At 34.8% G+C, this 13,180-nt stretch overlaps 2 protein-coding genes and 1 pseudogene across 2 annotated transcripts; all 3 read left to right on the top strand.

Moving 5' to 3' along the window:
* Window positions 1-1,248: 1,248 nt before the first annotated feature.
* Window positions 1,249-4,766, top strand: LOC113587121 (olfactory receptor 52J3-like; annotated as a pseudogene).
* Window positions 4,767-6,143: 1,377 nt separating this feature from the next.
* Window positions 6,144-7,587, top strand: LOC118242571 (olfactory receptor 52J3-like). Its single transcript, XM_035534346.2, has 2 exons — window positions 6,144-6,223; window positions 6,598-7,587. Exon 2 carries the CDS (start codon window positions 6,604-6,606, stop codon window positions 7,552-7,554), a length of 951 nt encoding a protein of 316 aa, XP_035390239.1. The 5' UTR covers window positions 6,144-6,223; window positions 6,598-6,603; the 3' UTR covers window positions 7,555-7,587.
* A 2,701-nt stretch (window positions 7,588-10,288) lies between these two features.
* LOC118242570 (olfactory receptor 52B2-like) lies at window positions 10,289-11,745 on the top strand. Its single transcript, XM_035534345.2, has 2 exons — window positions 10,289-10,359; window positions 10,740-11,745. The coding sequence occupies exon 2, from the start codon at window positions 10,746-10,748 to the stop codon at window positions 11,694-11,696; it is 951 nt and encodes a 316-aa protein (XP_035390238.2). The 5' UTR covers window positions 10,289-10,359; window positions 10,740-10,745; the 3' UTR covers window positions 11,697-11,745.
* Window positions 11,746-13,180: the final 1,435 nt, after the last annotated feature.

Raw genomic sequence — 13,180 nt, forward strand, 5'->3', positions numbered from 1 at the left:
ACTATATACTTAATTCTTCCACCAAACATGTTCTCATTGCAAGCCCATGAAATTTTTGTATGCTTTAATTTGACACTTAGACACAGCATGACAAGTACAAAATAATATTTCTTGATATATTTGATTTTGTTTTGTGTCATATTAATGCCAAAATCTTAATGTGACACTAATGTAATCATGCAATATTTCAATATTACTTTAAAGACAAATATATTCGTCAATTATTGTTTTTATAGTATACTTTCATTAATACCATTTTGCACAAATTCCATGCTTATGTAGATTCACAAAGCAGTTAATGTAACAGGCCTTGGGTTCTGGTATAACAGGCAACTGTGCACAATTATATATTTTGCCAACTACTTGACCAGGAAACAGGACATAAGATTCATATTGAATTTTCAAAAAGTTTTAGGGTCCAAGCATCATCCTCCACGATGGTTGTTTTGCTAATTTGCATAATATGCAAAACCTACATTTGCAAACTAGTCCTAGGTTTTTCACCTGACCTGCACAAAACTGGTGTTCTCATATCTGCAGGAGTCTGTTCCTCAATAGATACCAAAAATATTTTGATATTTCAAAACAGGATGACCACCATATGCAAATTCATCAAATATGTCAGAAATTGTGATTAGTATTGTTTAGTCAGTGATCAGAAGGTTTGTCTCAAGTTTAGCATTGACCAATCATAATGAAACTTAAATGTCATGTCTCATTAATGATGCTCTTAGATTCCCTGAAGTTTCAGAATATTTGTCACTGGTAGGGCACTATTCATGAAAATCACATATATCTCCTACATATTTTCATGAACATAATATTGCATTCATTTTTTGCAACTTTGCAATTACAAGTGTTTTTAACTTGTAACAAAAATCTGTGGACTCAATTATCATCAAAAATGTTTACATTTTATACTTCTTTGTGCTTTGTGCTTACTTTCTTATTTTGTAAAGTGACCTTGTGAATAGCACTATATACAGCTAGCCTATTTTTACCTATTTATTTATTTATTTTTTACATTTTTATTCTATTTATTCAGATTTCAATGTAGTCCATCCACTGCATTGCCCAGGTGTTTACCTGGCATTGGCAAAATATGTTTCTGGCTTCTGTGGCTATAATGTATATCACACTAAAAGGTCAGTGAAGTCCTTGTTTCAAAAACCAGGAATCCTAATCTAACACAAGAAAGCTTTGGGTTCAAGAGGTCCCATCACTGATCTTAAGAGGGAGGACCCCAACATGCCCGTTCTTCTAGCATCTGCCCACTCTGGGGCAGGTGATCCTCCCCTTGCACCTGCTGTTCAGTGAGCGTGCCTCTAACGCCTGACTCACACCTCCCTGTGCACCCTAACCACTATACAGTGTGCCTGCTCCAGATGTGGCACCTGCTGTGTCCTGGCTTCTCTGCACAGGATGCTTCTCTGCCAGACATGGCCCTTACTGCATCCTGCCAGCAACAGGGTGTTCCTCTTCCAGGCACAGTCCTGCAGCATCCTGCAAGCTCTGCTCATCAGAGGAGGCTCACCGATGTGCTGCCTCTGCTGTGCCATATCATATGGACACTTTGTTCTCGAGAGGTTTAGACTCCACCATGCCTCGCGCCTGAGATGGTGTCCCCTCTATCATCTCCTCTACTGCACCCTGCGACTTATAGGCCACCGCCGTGCCCAGCTCACAACATTATTTTTAGTACATATGATTGTGATCTGTCAGTTACATTTTGGACAAACAACCTGGTGACTTTGGGTTTGTATTCTGTACCAGGTATTGCTCTGCCATTAAATCAACTTCATTTTCTTTTGTTATTATTATTATTTGTAATGTAGTGTCTTTCATTTTTGTTCTTGTTCCTTTCAAAATGTTGTGGCATAATTGCCCTACATCTTTCAATTGTAATGCAGTACCATATAGAGACTATTAGAAAAAAAATAATAAATTAACTATAATGTTGGGGAAACTAACTACCTGAATCAATCACAGTTTGGTGATTTCTCTCTTCTGACTAGATGGTCATTACCAGATCAGACGTGTTTCACAGGGAACTTATGTTGTTGGCCTCCCATCCTTCTGGACTGAAGTTGTGTATGCCTGCTTTAGGGAAATTCAATCTGATGTGTATTGTTTCAGAACTTTATTTTTATTCTTTAAGTGCAATTAAACTTGTGGCAGCAGATATTTAAAGTTGTAGACTAGCTTAGCTTTCTCCAACATTTCAATAAGATGTTGCTCCAGATCCTCTGGTATCATATGTGAGGTTTGTAACTAAACCTAATAGACTGAGTATGTGTGGAAAAACTAAAATGTGTAGAATACCTTGTAAGAGATGCTGTGGAATCTGATCTGATACTGCTGCATGCCTCCTTACCCCCACCACCAACTGACAATCCAAATCATCCACAAGGCGCTTAGTGGGGATAAGGTCAAGGCTCCGCGCAAGCTGCTGGAGTTCTTCCAACCACAAGAAGCCATGTCTTTATGTTCTTTTCTCCGTGCAGAGAGGCACAGTCTGGAGCAGGAAAGTGCCTTCCCTAAACTCTTGCCACAAAGCTGGAAGCATATAGTATGTATTGTGGTTTGATCGGCCTTATCCCTTTGAGAGAACGCAGCAGTGGGTGTAAATGAGAAAAAAAGCAAAACTTTCTAGACTTTGGCCTACACATCTATGTATTCTCCACCACCTCCTGGCAAGAACAACACCACCAACCATGCTCACGCCGTAGCGTAGGACTAAAGGGGCCGAATGACTGACAGCGGGCTCTACAGGAGGGTGCTCAAGGAACTTCTTAGGGTGACTCCTGGGGCAATGCACAGGCCTTCCAGGATGAGATTAGCAACCTAAGTATATATAAATGTACCCTGCTGGGCACCAGGTGATAAAATTAAGATCAGCATCTTCCCATAAATATCAATTGATTTTGGTTAAATTTTATTCCTATGTTGTTTTAATCACCAGACATTATCTCAAAGCAGCTTTACTGAATACAATATAAGACTAAGGTTATTTAAAAAGGTATGTCAAAATAAGAGAACAGGAGCTTAAGAAAATATTAAAATAAAAGAAAAAATGTTAAAATGTTTAAGGAAAAAGCTGCAACAATCAAGTGCATTTATTGTAATCATTTAGTATCATCATTAACTATCATCATTTCGGCTTATGACTTGATCTGTAAATGTAATAAGTATTTTGAAGCTGTTAGTCAAGAACAAAAAGAACACATACTGGCAAAGGAATAACTTTTCTGTTGTATTCATTTCTCACACAGGTTTGTAATGGAAGCAAAATTTTCAAATTCTACCTTAAGTTTCATCCTTCAAATTCCCACTTTAGAAATGTGTCATTTTTTTCTTTTACATTTTATTTGTTCTACAGATTTTAATGGAGGCCCAATTTTCAAATGACACCTTTTAAAACAGAGAAACAGAGCTTTGAAGTATTTTTTTTTAGAATAAACATTTTTTGTTTTATTTCATGTTATATTTGCTAAAATATATCTAAATAATTCATTGTGACATTCTTACATTTGCTATCATTATTAGCTATTTGTGGATTTTTGTTATGTAAGGCAGCAGTGCTTTGTTCTATACAGCATACCAAAAAAAAAAAGAAGTCCAAAATACCAAAATATGTAGTCCAAACAATGAAGACATTTTCAAGGAATAAAGTAACAAATATGATTCATTTTTATTCCAATATGGAATCAAAGAAAAAAAAATAGTAGATAAACACTAAGATAAAAAATATTTTGGAAATGTGGAATTTCTCTGTTACATTTTTGTTTTTTCCACAGATTTTAATTGAAGCCCAATTTTCAAATGACACCTTTAGCTGGAGCCTTCAGAATGCCACATTTGATGTCTCTCCAGAGGCTGTATATCCTGTCTTCTTCACTGGGACTCTGATCTACTTGTTTTCAGTGTTATGTAATGGAATCATCCTAGCACTCATTTTGACACAACGAAGCCTTCATAAGCCAATGTTCTACATTATGTTCAGCCTTCCACTAGCAGATCTAGTAGGAATCACAACTCTCCTTCCCAGACTGCTGATCGATATTGTAACTCAGTCAAATGTTGTCTATTATCCAACATGTGTGTTACAGGGATTCATTCTACATTTGTATGAAGGTGGTGTATATTTTATCCTGGCAGCCATGGCATTTGACCGCTACATAGCAATATGTAAGCCACTCAGATATCACTCTATCATGACACCCTTTACAGTTGGAGGTGTTAAAGCTCTGGCATGGGGTACTGACATTACATTAGAGGTCGTGTAGTTTGCTCTTCAGGCTAGAGTGCCAAAGTGCAAGACAATTATTGTTAATGTGTATTGTTCAAATATGGCCTTAGTGCAACTCTCATGTGGAGGCAATATTACTGTGAACAATATATATGGCTTGGTTTTGACAGGATTTATGCAGGTTGTTAGTGTGGGTGTTCAGTTATTCTCCTATGTACAAATTCTCAAAACCTGTTTTTCCAACTCTCAATATGATACTAAAATTAAGGCTGTAAATACTTGTTCACCACAAATAATTACATTTGCTCTGTTTGAAATGGTCTCTACCACTGCAATACTTTCATATCGTTTACAAAATGTATCCCCCAATGCACAAAAATTGTGCGGTATAATGACTTTCACAGTCCCTCCAGTTGTCAATCCAATTATATATGGAATGAATACAAAAGACATTAGAAATGCATTTTTTTTTGGTCTTGAAAAAAAAAAAGGTCACATTCACATAAACCTAATGTGAAAATCTTTATACTTCACCAATATGTAGATTCAATATAAACAAATAATATGCTGGTACAGTATTCAAATGTGTCATCAAAATATAATTAAACAACAATTCTATAGTTTATACAACGAAAGTCATTTGAAATGACAAATTATGCTGTCAAAAGGAAAATATCAAGTATAGCCCTGGTTATTAAAAAGAACAACAGGATATACTGTTCTAAAATCAGTAAAACCAATTTAAAGTTTTATGTGAAAAAAAAACAGTAATAGTAATTTTATTTGTAAAGGACATGAACTGAAAACGATTGTAAATGATTGTAAACTTTGATGTTAGATCTGTACATTTTCTTTATAATTTTAATTCCTTTACATTATATTTTGGCTTTTGATTGGCTTTACATTCAAGGGAAGCTGAGGAGAAACAAGTGGTCTGTTTTAAACCAAGAACCAATGCCTAGCAACTGTATCATTCACATAGTTCCTTTTTTCTTAAAGCCAAGTTTCCTTTTTCATAAAAATCCAAATAAATGTATATTTTGTTTAAAAAATAAATTGACAGCACCTCAGAGAATCAAAAGAAGTTTCATCATTCACAACATACTTGTTACTGACTTGCTTGGATTGGTTACAAATGTATCAGCCATAAGATACATGTAATAAGACATTGTTCATGAAATTTAAGTTGACTGAAGGATTCAGTTTCCACAATATTTAGCTTAGCTTGCATATTTTCACTTTAGTCATGCATATATTAATGTATGATGTCGGAAAAAAAAGAACTGTTGATACAAAACATGGAACAGTGTGTATTTTCTGTGTTTATGTTATTAACTTAACATTAAGCCATGCATTCATTATTTTTGTGAATGAGATTGGCCTGGCAATGCATCCTGTCTTTCAATAATGACCTGAAGGTAAAGATGTAACCAGAGCTAACAGTGTGAAACACCATTCAGTATCCAGCTGCATGAAATCTCAGCTATTGTTCCTGGGATCAACTGGAGCCATTCTCACAATTATATATATAGTTATTAATAAATGGGGCCATTGGCCAACCTTTGGTAATGGTGAGTGATGAATGGGAGGGAAAACCAGTTATGGAGACAAACAGACCAACAGAAAGAGATACAGCCAGCACAACCCAACCACAGCACACAGGCAAAAATCACAACATTCACATTAAACTTTAATAAACGTTAGTGCGTTCATAATCACCTGTAGTAGTTTTGTAATTTCAAACACACAACGTTCCAGACAGCTGGAGGCATTTTAGAGATTTTAAACAGATTTTGCTGACGGTTCTCTGGCATTACATGTGAGTCACTGGCATAGTCTCTAGAGGACTTAACTATATATAAATGTGCCATTGTGCTCCACTATTGATGCCACTGGAAGATGTGTGCATTTCATTACTTTACTGGCCAAATAGTCAACTGATGTTGCCTGAAGTTAACAAAGGCTAAGCCAATGGTAAGCTAAAACAAAGGAAAACAGCCTTGAATTATTTTTTTAGAATAAACATTTTTTGTTTTTTTTCATATATTTGTTAAAATATATCTAAATAATTCATTGTAACATTCTTACATTTGCTATCATTATTAGCTATTTGTGGATTTTTGTTATGTAAGGCAGCAGTGCTTTGTTCCATACAGCATACCAAAAAAAAAGAAGTCCAAAATATGTAGTCCAAACAATGAAGAAATTTTCAACGAATAAATTAGCAAATATGAATCATTTTTATTCCAATATGGAATCAAAGAAAAAAAAATTAGTAGATAAACACTAAGATAAAAAATATTTTGCAAATGTGGAATTTCTCTGTTACATTTTTGTTTGTTCCACAGATTTGAATGGAAGCCCAATTTTCAAATGACACCTTTAGCTGGAGCCTTCAGATTGCCAAATTTGATGTCTCTCCAGAGGCTGTATATCCTGTCTTCTTCACTGGGACTCTGATCTACTTGTTTTCAGTGTTATGTAATGGAATCATCCTAGCACTCATTTTGACACAACGAAGCCTTCATAAGCCAATGTTCTACATTATGTTCAGCCTTCCACTAGCAGATCTAGTAGGAATCAGCAGTCTCCTTCCCAGACTGCTAATCGATATTATAACTCAGTCAAATGTTGTCTATTATCCAACATGTGTGTTACAGGGATTCTTTCTACATTTGTATGGAGGTGGTGTATATTTTATCCTTGCAGCCATGGCAATTGACCGCTACATAGCAATATGTAAGCCACTCAGATATCACTCTATCATGACACCCTTTACAGTTGGAGGTGTTATAGCTCTGGCATGGGGCACTGACATTGCATTAGAGGTCATGTTGTTTGCTCTTCAGGCCAGACTGCCAAAGTGTAAGACATATATTGTTAATGTGTTCTGTGATAATATGTCCTTGGTGCATCTCTCGTGTGGAGGCGATACTACTGTGAACAATATATATGGCTTGGTTGTGACAGGATTTATGCAGGTTGTTAGTGTGGGTGTTCAGTTATTCTCCTATGTACAAATTCTCAAAACCTGTATTTCCCACTCTCAATCTGATGCTAAAATCAAGGCTGTAAATACTTGTTTAGCACAAATAATTACATTTGCTCTGTTTGAAATAGTGTGTACTACTGTAATACTATCTTATCGTTTACAAAATGTATCTCCCAATGCACAAAAATTGTGTGGTATAATGACTTTCACAGTCCCTCCAGTTGTTAATCCAATTATATATGGAATGCATACAAAAGATATTAGAATAGCATTTCTGATGGTCTTGAAAAAAATAAAGGTCACATTCAGATAAACCTAATGTGAAAAGCTTTATACTTTATTAATATGTAGACTGATTCATAATAAATAAATAAAGTAAATAAATAAATAAATAAATAAATATATCTATATCTATATCTATATCTATATCTATATCTATATATATATCTATATATATATATCTATATATATATATATATATACTGATACTGTCTTCAAATGTTCAAATGTGTCATCAAAATATTATTAAATAACAATTCTATTGTCTATTCAAAGAAATGTCTCTCTTCATTTGAAATGATAAATTATGCTGTCAAAATTAAAACATTAAGTATATGAAATATATGAAGTATGAAAAAATGTTTATTCAGTATGTGCCAAATTCAAGTCAACTTGGCCCCCCTTAATTAAAGAAAGAGTTAAACTATTACCTTTACTAAAGCACCATATACAGGGTCTTGTCACCCAGAGGTTTAGTAATAGATTGGTGGACTGCAGAAACTGACGCATAGATCGTTTATTGATTCATATAAGAAATATAATTAAAACATGACTTAATAACATGAATTCAAATACAATCACATCAACAACTAATGATTTCAGTAATCACCTGCAACATACAAAATTCAGTGGGGATAATGTGGTTAAGGGCTACATGTCCTGGGATTACTAATACCCAGAGTACAGTAAGGCACAGCGACCACATTGCCCAAGCTATCAGAAATCTGCGCATATAAAAGAAATCTAATTAAATCCTGGACTAAAAATAAAGCACACTTCAAAATTAAAACAAGAATGCACCTTTTTTTCCACCAGTTTCGCCTCTGTAGTAGCAGCATTAGCACTAATCACCACCTGTTCCAAACACCTTCCCCAACTGTGGAGCACCACCGACAACACTGAACAAACGCTAACAGTAATACCGATAACTAAGTTAAGAGCAATTAAAAATACATGCCATCCATACAGGAAGAAAAGCCAAAAAAAGAAACAAATCAAAAGAAAACTGCAGAGAGAAAAACAAAACAAAACAGTGGCTTTCTCTGATGCACAACAGGCTCAATCCAGTAAAACACCACAAGTGAAATTAAAGCATGATACAATTCCCCATAAACCCTTAACATTAGCCTACCCATTCACATATGTTACTTACTCGGTATACCAGTCTTCTAATCACCTAAAGCCAAACAAGCAGGCACATACATAAATGGAGCACTTCAAAACCAATATCGGGTTTGTAACTCCACCATATGGATGTTCTTACCACCTATCATGACTTGTAATTCAGGACCAAAATCTCCTGGCTCCCCAAAGTAATGTCCTTTATAAAGTTAAAGACATAATTATTCTCAATTACATTAAAACACAGCACAGGACAAATCCTTTGCACCGCAAAACTTCTACAGCCTCAGCCTCAATCCGTTTAAAAAGTTACAGTCCAGGAATTAAAATGAGGGGCATCACAAATTAGCCATATGACATACACCACTCTTATTCAAATGAGAAGAAACAGGAGTTAAATATCTCATGAGATTCCCAATCATGCAGAGGCAGTAACCAAAAAAGGCACGAAGCACACTAAAAGGGATTTAATGTATATGGGTATTACCTGTTACAATAAGATACCTGTAATAAGACATTATTCTGGAAATTTAAGATGACTTCAGTTTCCACAATATTTAGCTTACTTTGTATATTTTCACTCTGGTCATGCATATATTAATGTATGACGTGGAAAAAAAGGAACTGTTGATATTACACATTGAACAGTGTGTATTTTCTGTGTTTATGTTATTAACTTAACATTAAGCCATGCATTCATTATTTTTGGGAATGAGATTGGCCTGGCAGTGCATCTTGTCTTTCAATAATGACCTGAAGGCAAAGATGTAACCAGAGGTAACAGTGTGAAACCCCATTCAGTAACCAGCTGCACTGTTTCCAAACATACATCAAACAAGAAAAAGACAGTAACATTCAGAAAAAGAACATCTGTACATAGTTATACACAACAGAACTTTACTGAATAAACCAGATAAATTGTGCATGTAATGGACATCTCTTGTAATAAATGCTGTGAGTAGCATTCATAACCTAAATGATTCAATGAAACTGACTTTTTTCAGCATATGTTATTATTAAAGCAGAACAGCCAACCGATGTAACTCAATCCATGTTTGTAAAAGGTCAGTTGGAACACACAGGCTGTGTTTGAACATACTACTCACATTCTGATTGGGCCTCAAATCAGTATGCAGTATGAAGACCAAAATTAATTTACAAAAAAGTTACTCAGATGATGTAGTACTCTGGCCCAATATTCCAACCCTGCCTTGGTGCTTATGTCACTTGTTTCGTAGGGTTTCCCTTTGTTCAGTTGTGTGGAATGACTCTGCAACCTTCTTTTGATGGGCTATTGGCCAACCTTTGGTAATGGTGAGTGAAGAATAGGAGGGAAAACCAGTTATGGAGAAACACAGACCAACAGAAAGAGATACAGCCAACACAACCCAACCACAGCACACAGGCAAAAATCACAACATTCACATTAAACTTTAATAAATGTTAGTGCATTCATAATCACCTGTAGTAGTTTTGTAATTTCAAACACACAACATTCCAGACAGCTGGAGGCATTTTAGAGATTTTAAACAGATTTTGCTGACGGTTCTCTGGCATTACATGTGAGTCACTGGCATAGTCTCTAGAGGACTTAACTATATATAAATGTGCCATTGTGCTCCACTATTGATGCCACTGGAAGATGTGTGCATTTCATTACTTTACTGGCCAAATAGTCAACTGATGTTGCCTGAAGTTAACAAAGGCTAAGCCAAGGGTAAGCTAAAACAGAGGAAAACAGCCTTGAATTATTTTTTTTAGAATAAACATTTTTTGTTTTATTTCAGGTTATATTTGTTAAAATATATCTAAATAATTCATTGTGACATTCTTACATTTGCTATCATTATTAGATATTTGTGGATTTTTGTTATGTAAGGCAGCAGTGCTTTGTTCCAGACAGCATACAAAAAAAAAAAGAAGTCCAAAATATGTAGTCCAAAAAATGAAGAAATTTTCAAGGAATAAAATAGCAAATATGATTCATTTTTATTCCAATATGGAATCAAAGAAAAAAAAATTTAGTAGCTAAACAATAATATAAAAAATAATTTGGAAATGTAGAATTTCTCTGTTACATTTTTGTTCGTTGCACAGATTTTAATGGAAGCCAAATTTTCAAATGACACCTTTAGCTGGAGCCTTCAGATTGCCAAATTTGATGTCTCTCCAGAGGCTGTATATCCTGTCTTTTTCACTGGGACTCTGATCTACTTGTTTTCAGTGTTATGTAATGGAATCATTTTAGCACTCATTTTGACACAACGAAGCCTTCATAAGCCAATGTTCTACATAATGTTCAGCCTTCCACTAGCAGATCTAGTAGGAATCACCACTCTCCTTCCCAGACTGCTAATCGATATTGTAACTCAGTCAAATGTTGTCTATTATCCAACATGTGTGTTACAGGGATTCATTCTACATTTGTATGGAGGTGGTGTATATTTTATCCTGGCAGCCATGGCATTTGACCGGTACATAGCAATATGTAAGCCACTCAGATATCACTCTATCATGACACCCTTTACAGTTGGAGGTGTTATAGCTCTGGCATGGGGCACTGACATTGCATTAGAGGTCATGTTGTTTGCTCTTCAGGCCAGACTGCCAAAGTGTAAGACATATATTGTTAATGTGTACTGTGATAATATGTCCTTGGTACGTCTCTCGTGTGGAGGTGATATTACTGTGAACAATATATATGGCTTGGTTTTGACAGGATCTATGCAGGTTGTTAGTGTGGGTGTTCAGTTATTCTCCTATGTACAAATTCTCAAAACTTGTCTTTCCCACTCTCAATCTGATGCTAAAATCAAGGCTGTAAATACTTGTTTAGCACAAATAATTACATTTGCTCTGTTTGAAATAGTGTGTACTACTGTAATACTATCTTATCGTTTACAAAATGTATCTCCCAATGCACAAAAATTGTGTGGTATAATGACTTTCACAGTCCCTCCAGTTGTTAATCCAATTATATATGGAATGCATACAAAAGATATTAGAATAGCATTTCTGATGGTCTTGAAAAAAATAAAGGTCACATTCAGATAAACCTAATGTGAAAAGCTTTATACTTTATTAATATGTAGACTGATTCATAATAAATAAATAAATAAATAAAGTAAATACATAAATAAATAAATAAATATATCTATATCTATTTCTATATCTATATCTATATCTATATCTATATCTATATCTATATCTATCTATATATATATATCTATATATATATATATATATATCTATATATATATATATATATATATATATACTGATACTGTCTTCAAATGTTCAAATGTGTCATCAAAATATTATTAAATAACAATTCTATTGTCTATTCAAAGAAATGTCTCTCTTCATTTGAAATGATAAATTATGCTCTCAAAATTAAAACATTAAGTATATGAAATATATGAAGTATGAAAAAATGTTTATTCAGTATGTGCCAAATTCAAGTCAACTTGGCCCCCCTCAAAGAAAGAGTTAAACTATTACCTTTACTAAAGCACCATATACAGGGTCTTGACACCCAGAGGTTTAGTAATAGATTGGTGGACTGCAGAAACTGATGCATAGATCGTTTATTGATTCATATAAGAAATATAATTAAAACATGACTTAATAACATGAATTCAAATACAATCACATCAACAACTAATGATTTCAGTAATCACCTGCAACATACAAAATTCAGTGGGGATAATGTGGTTAAGGGCTACATGTCCTGGGATTACTAATACCCAGAGTACAGTAAGGCACAGCGACCACATTGCCCAAGCTATCAGAAATCTGCGCATATAAAAGAAATCTAATTAAATCCCGGACTAAAAATAAAGCACACTTCAAAATTAAAACAAGAATGCACCTTTTTTTCCACCAGTTTCGCCTCTGTAGTAGCAGCATTAGCACTAATCACCACCTGTTCCAAACACCTTCCCCAACTGTGGAGCACCACCGACAACACTGAACAAACGCTAACAGTAATACCGATAACTAAGTTAAGAGCAATTAAAAATACATGCCATCCATACAGGAAGAAAAGCCAAAAAAAGAAACAAATCAAAAGAAAACTGCAGAGAGAAAAACAAAACAAAACAGTGGCTTTCTCTGATGCACAACAGGCTCAATCCAGTAAAACACCACAAGTGAAATTAAAGCATGATACAATTCCCCATAAACCCTTAACATTAGCCTACCCATTCACATATGTTACTTACTCGGTATACCAGTCTTCTAATCACCTAAAGCCAAACAAGCAGGCACATACATAAATGGAGCACTTCAAAACCAATATCGGGTTTGTAACTCCACCATATGGATGTTCTTACCACCTATCATGACTTGTAATTCAGGACCAAAATCTCCTGGCTCCCCAAAGTAATGTCCTTTATAAAGTTAAAGACATAATTATTCTCAATTACATTAAAACACAGCACAGAAAAAATCCTTTGCACCACAAAACTTCTACAGCCTCAGCCTCAATCCGTTTAAAAAGTTACAGTCCAGGAATTAAAATGAGGGGCATCACAAAT

The sequence above is a fragment of the Electrophorus electricus genome, chromosome 17, assembly GCF_041902795.1.
Source record: "Electrophorus electricus isolate QZ-2024a chromosome 17, ASM4190279v1, whole genome shotgun sequence".
Lineage (NCBI taxonomy): Eukaryota > Metazoa > Chordata > Actinopteri > Gymnotiformes > Gymnotidae > Electrophorus > Electrophorus electricus.

Bases quoted from the DNA above. Each gene is read 5' to 3' on its own strand.
- LOC118242571 (XM_035534346.2), top strand. From the start codon at position 6,604: ATGGAAGCCCAATTTTCAAATGACACCTTTAGCTGGAGCCTTCAGATT.
- LOC118242570 (XM_035534345.2), top strand. From the start codon at position 10,746: ATGGAAGCCAAATTTTCAAATGACACCTTTAGCTGGAGCCTTCAGATT.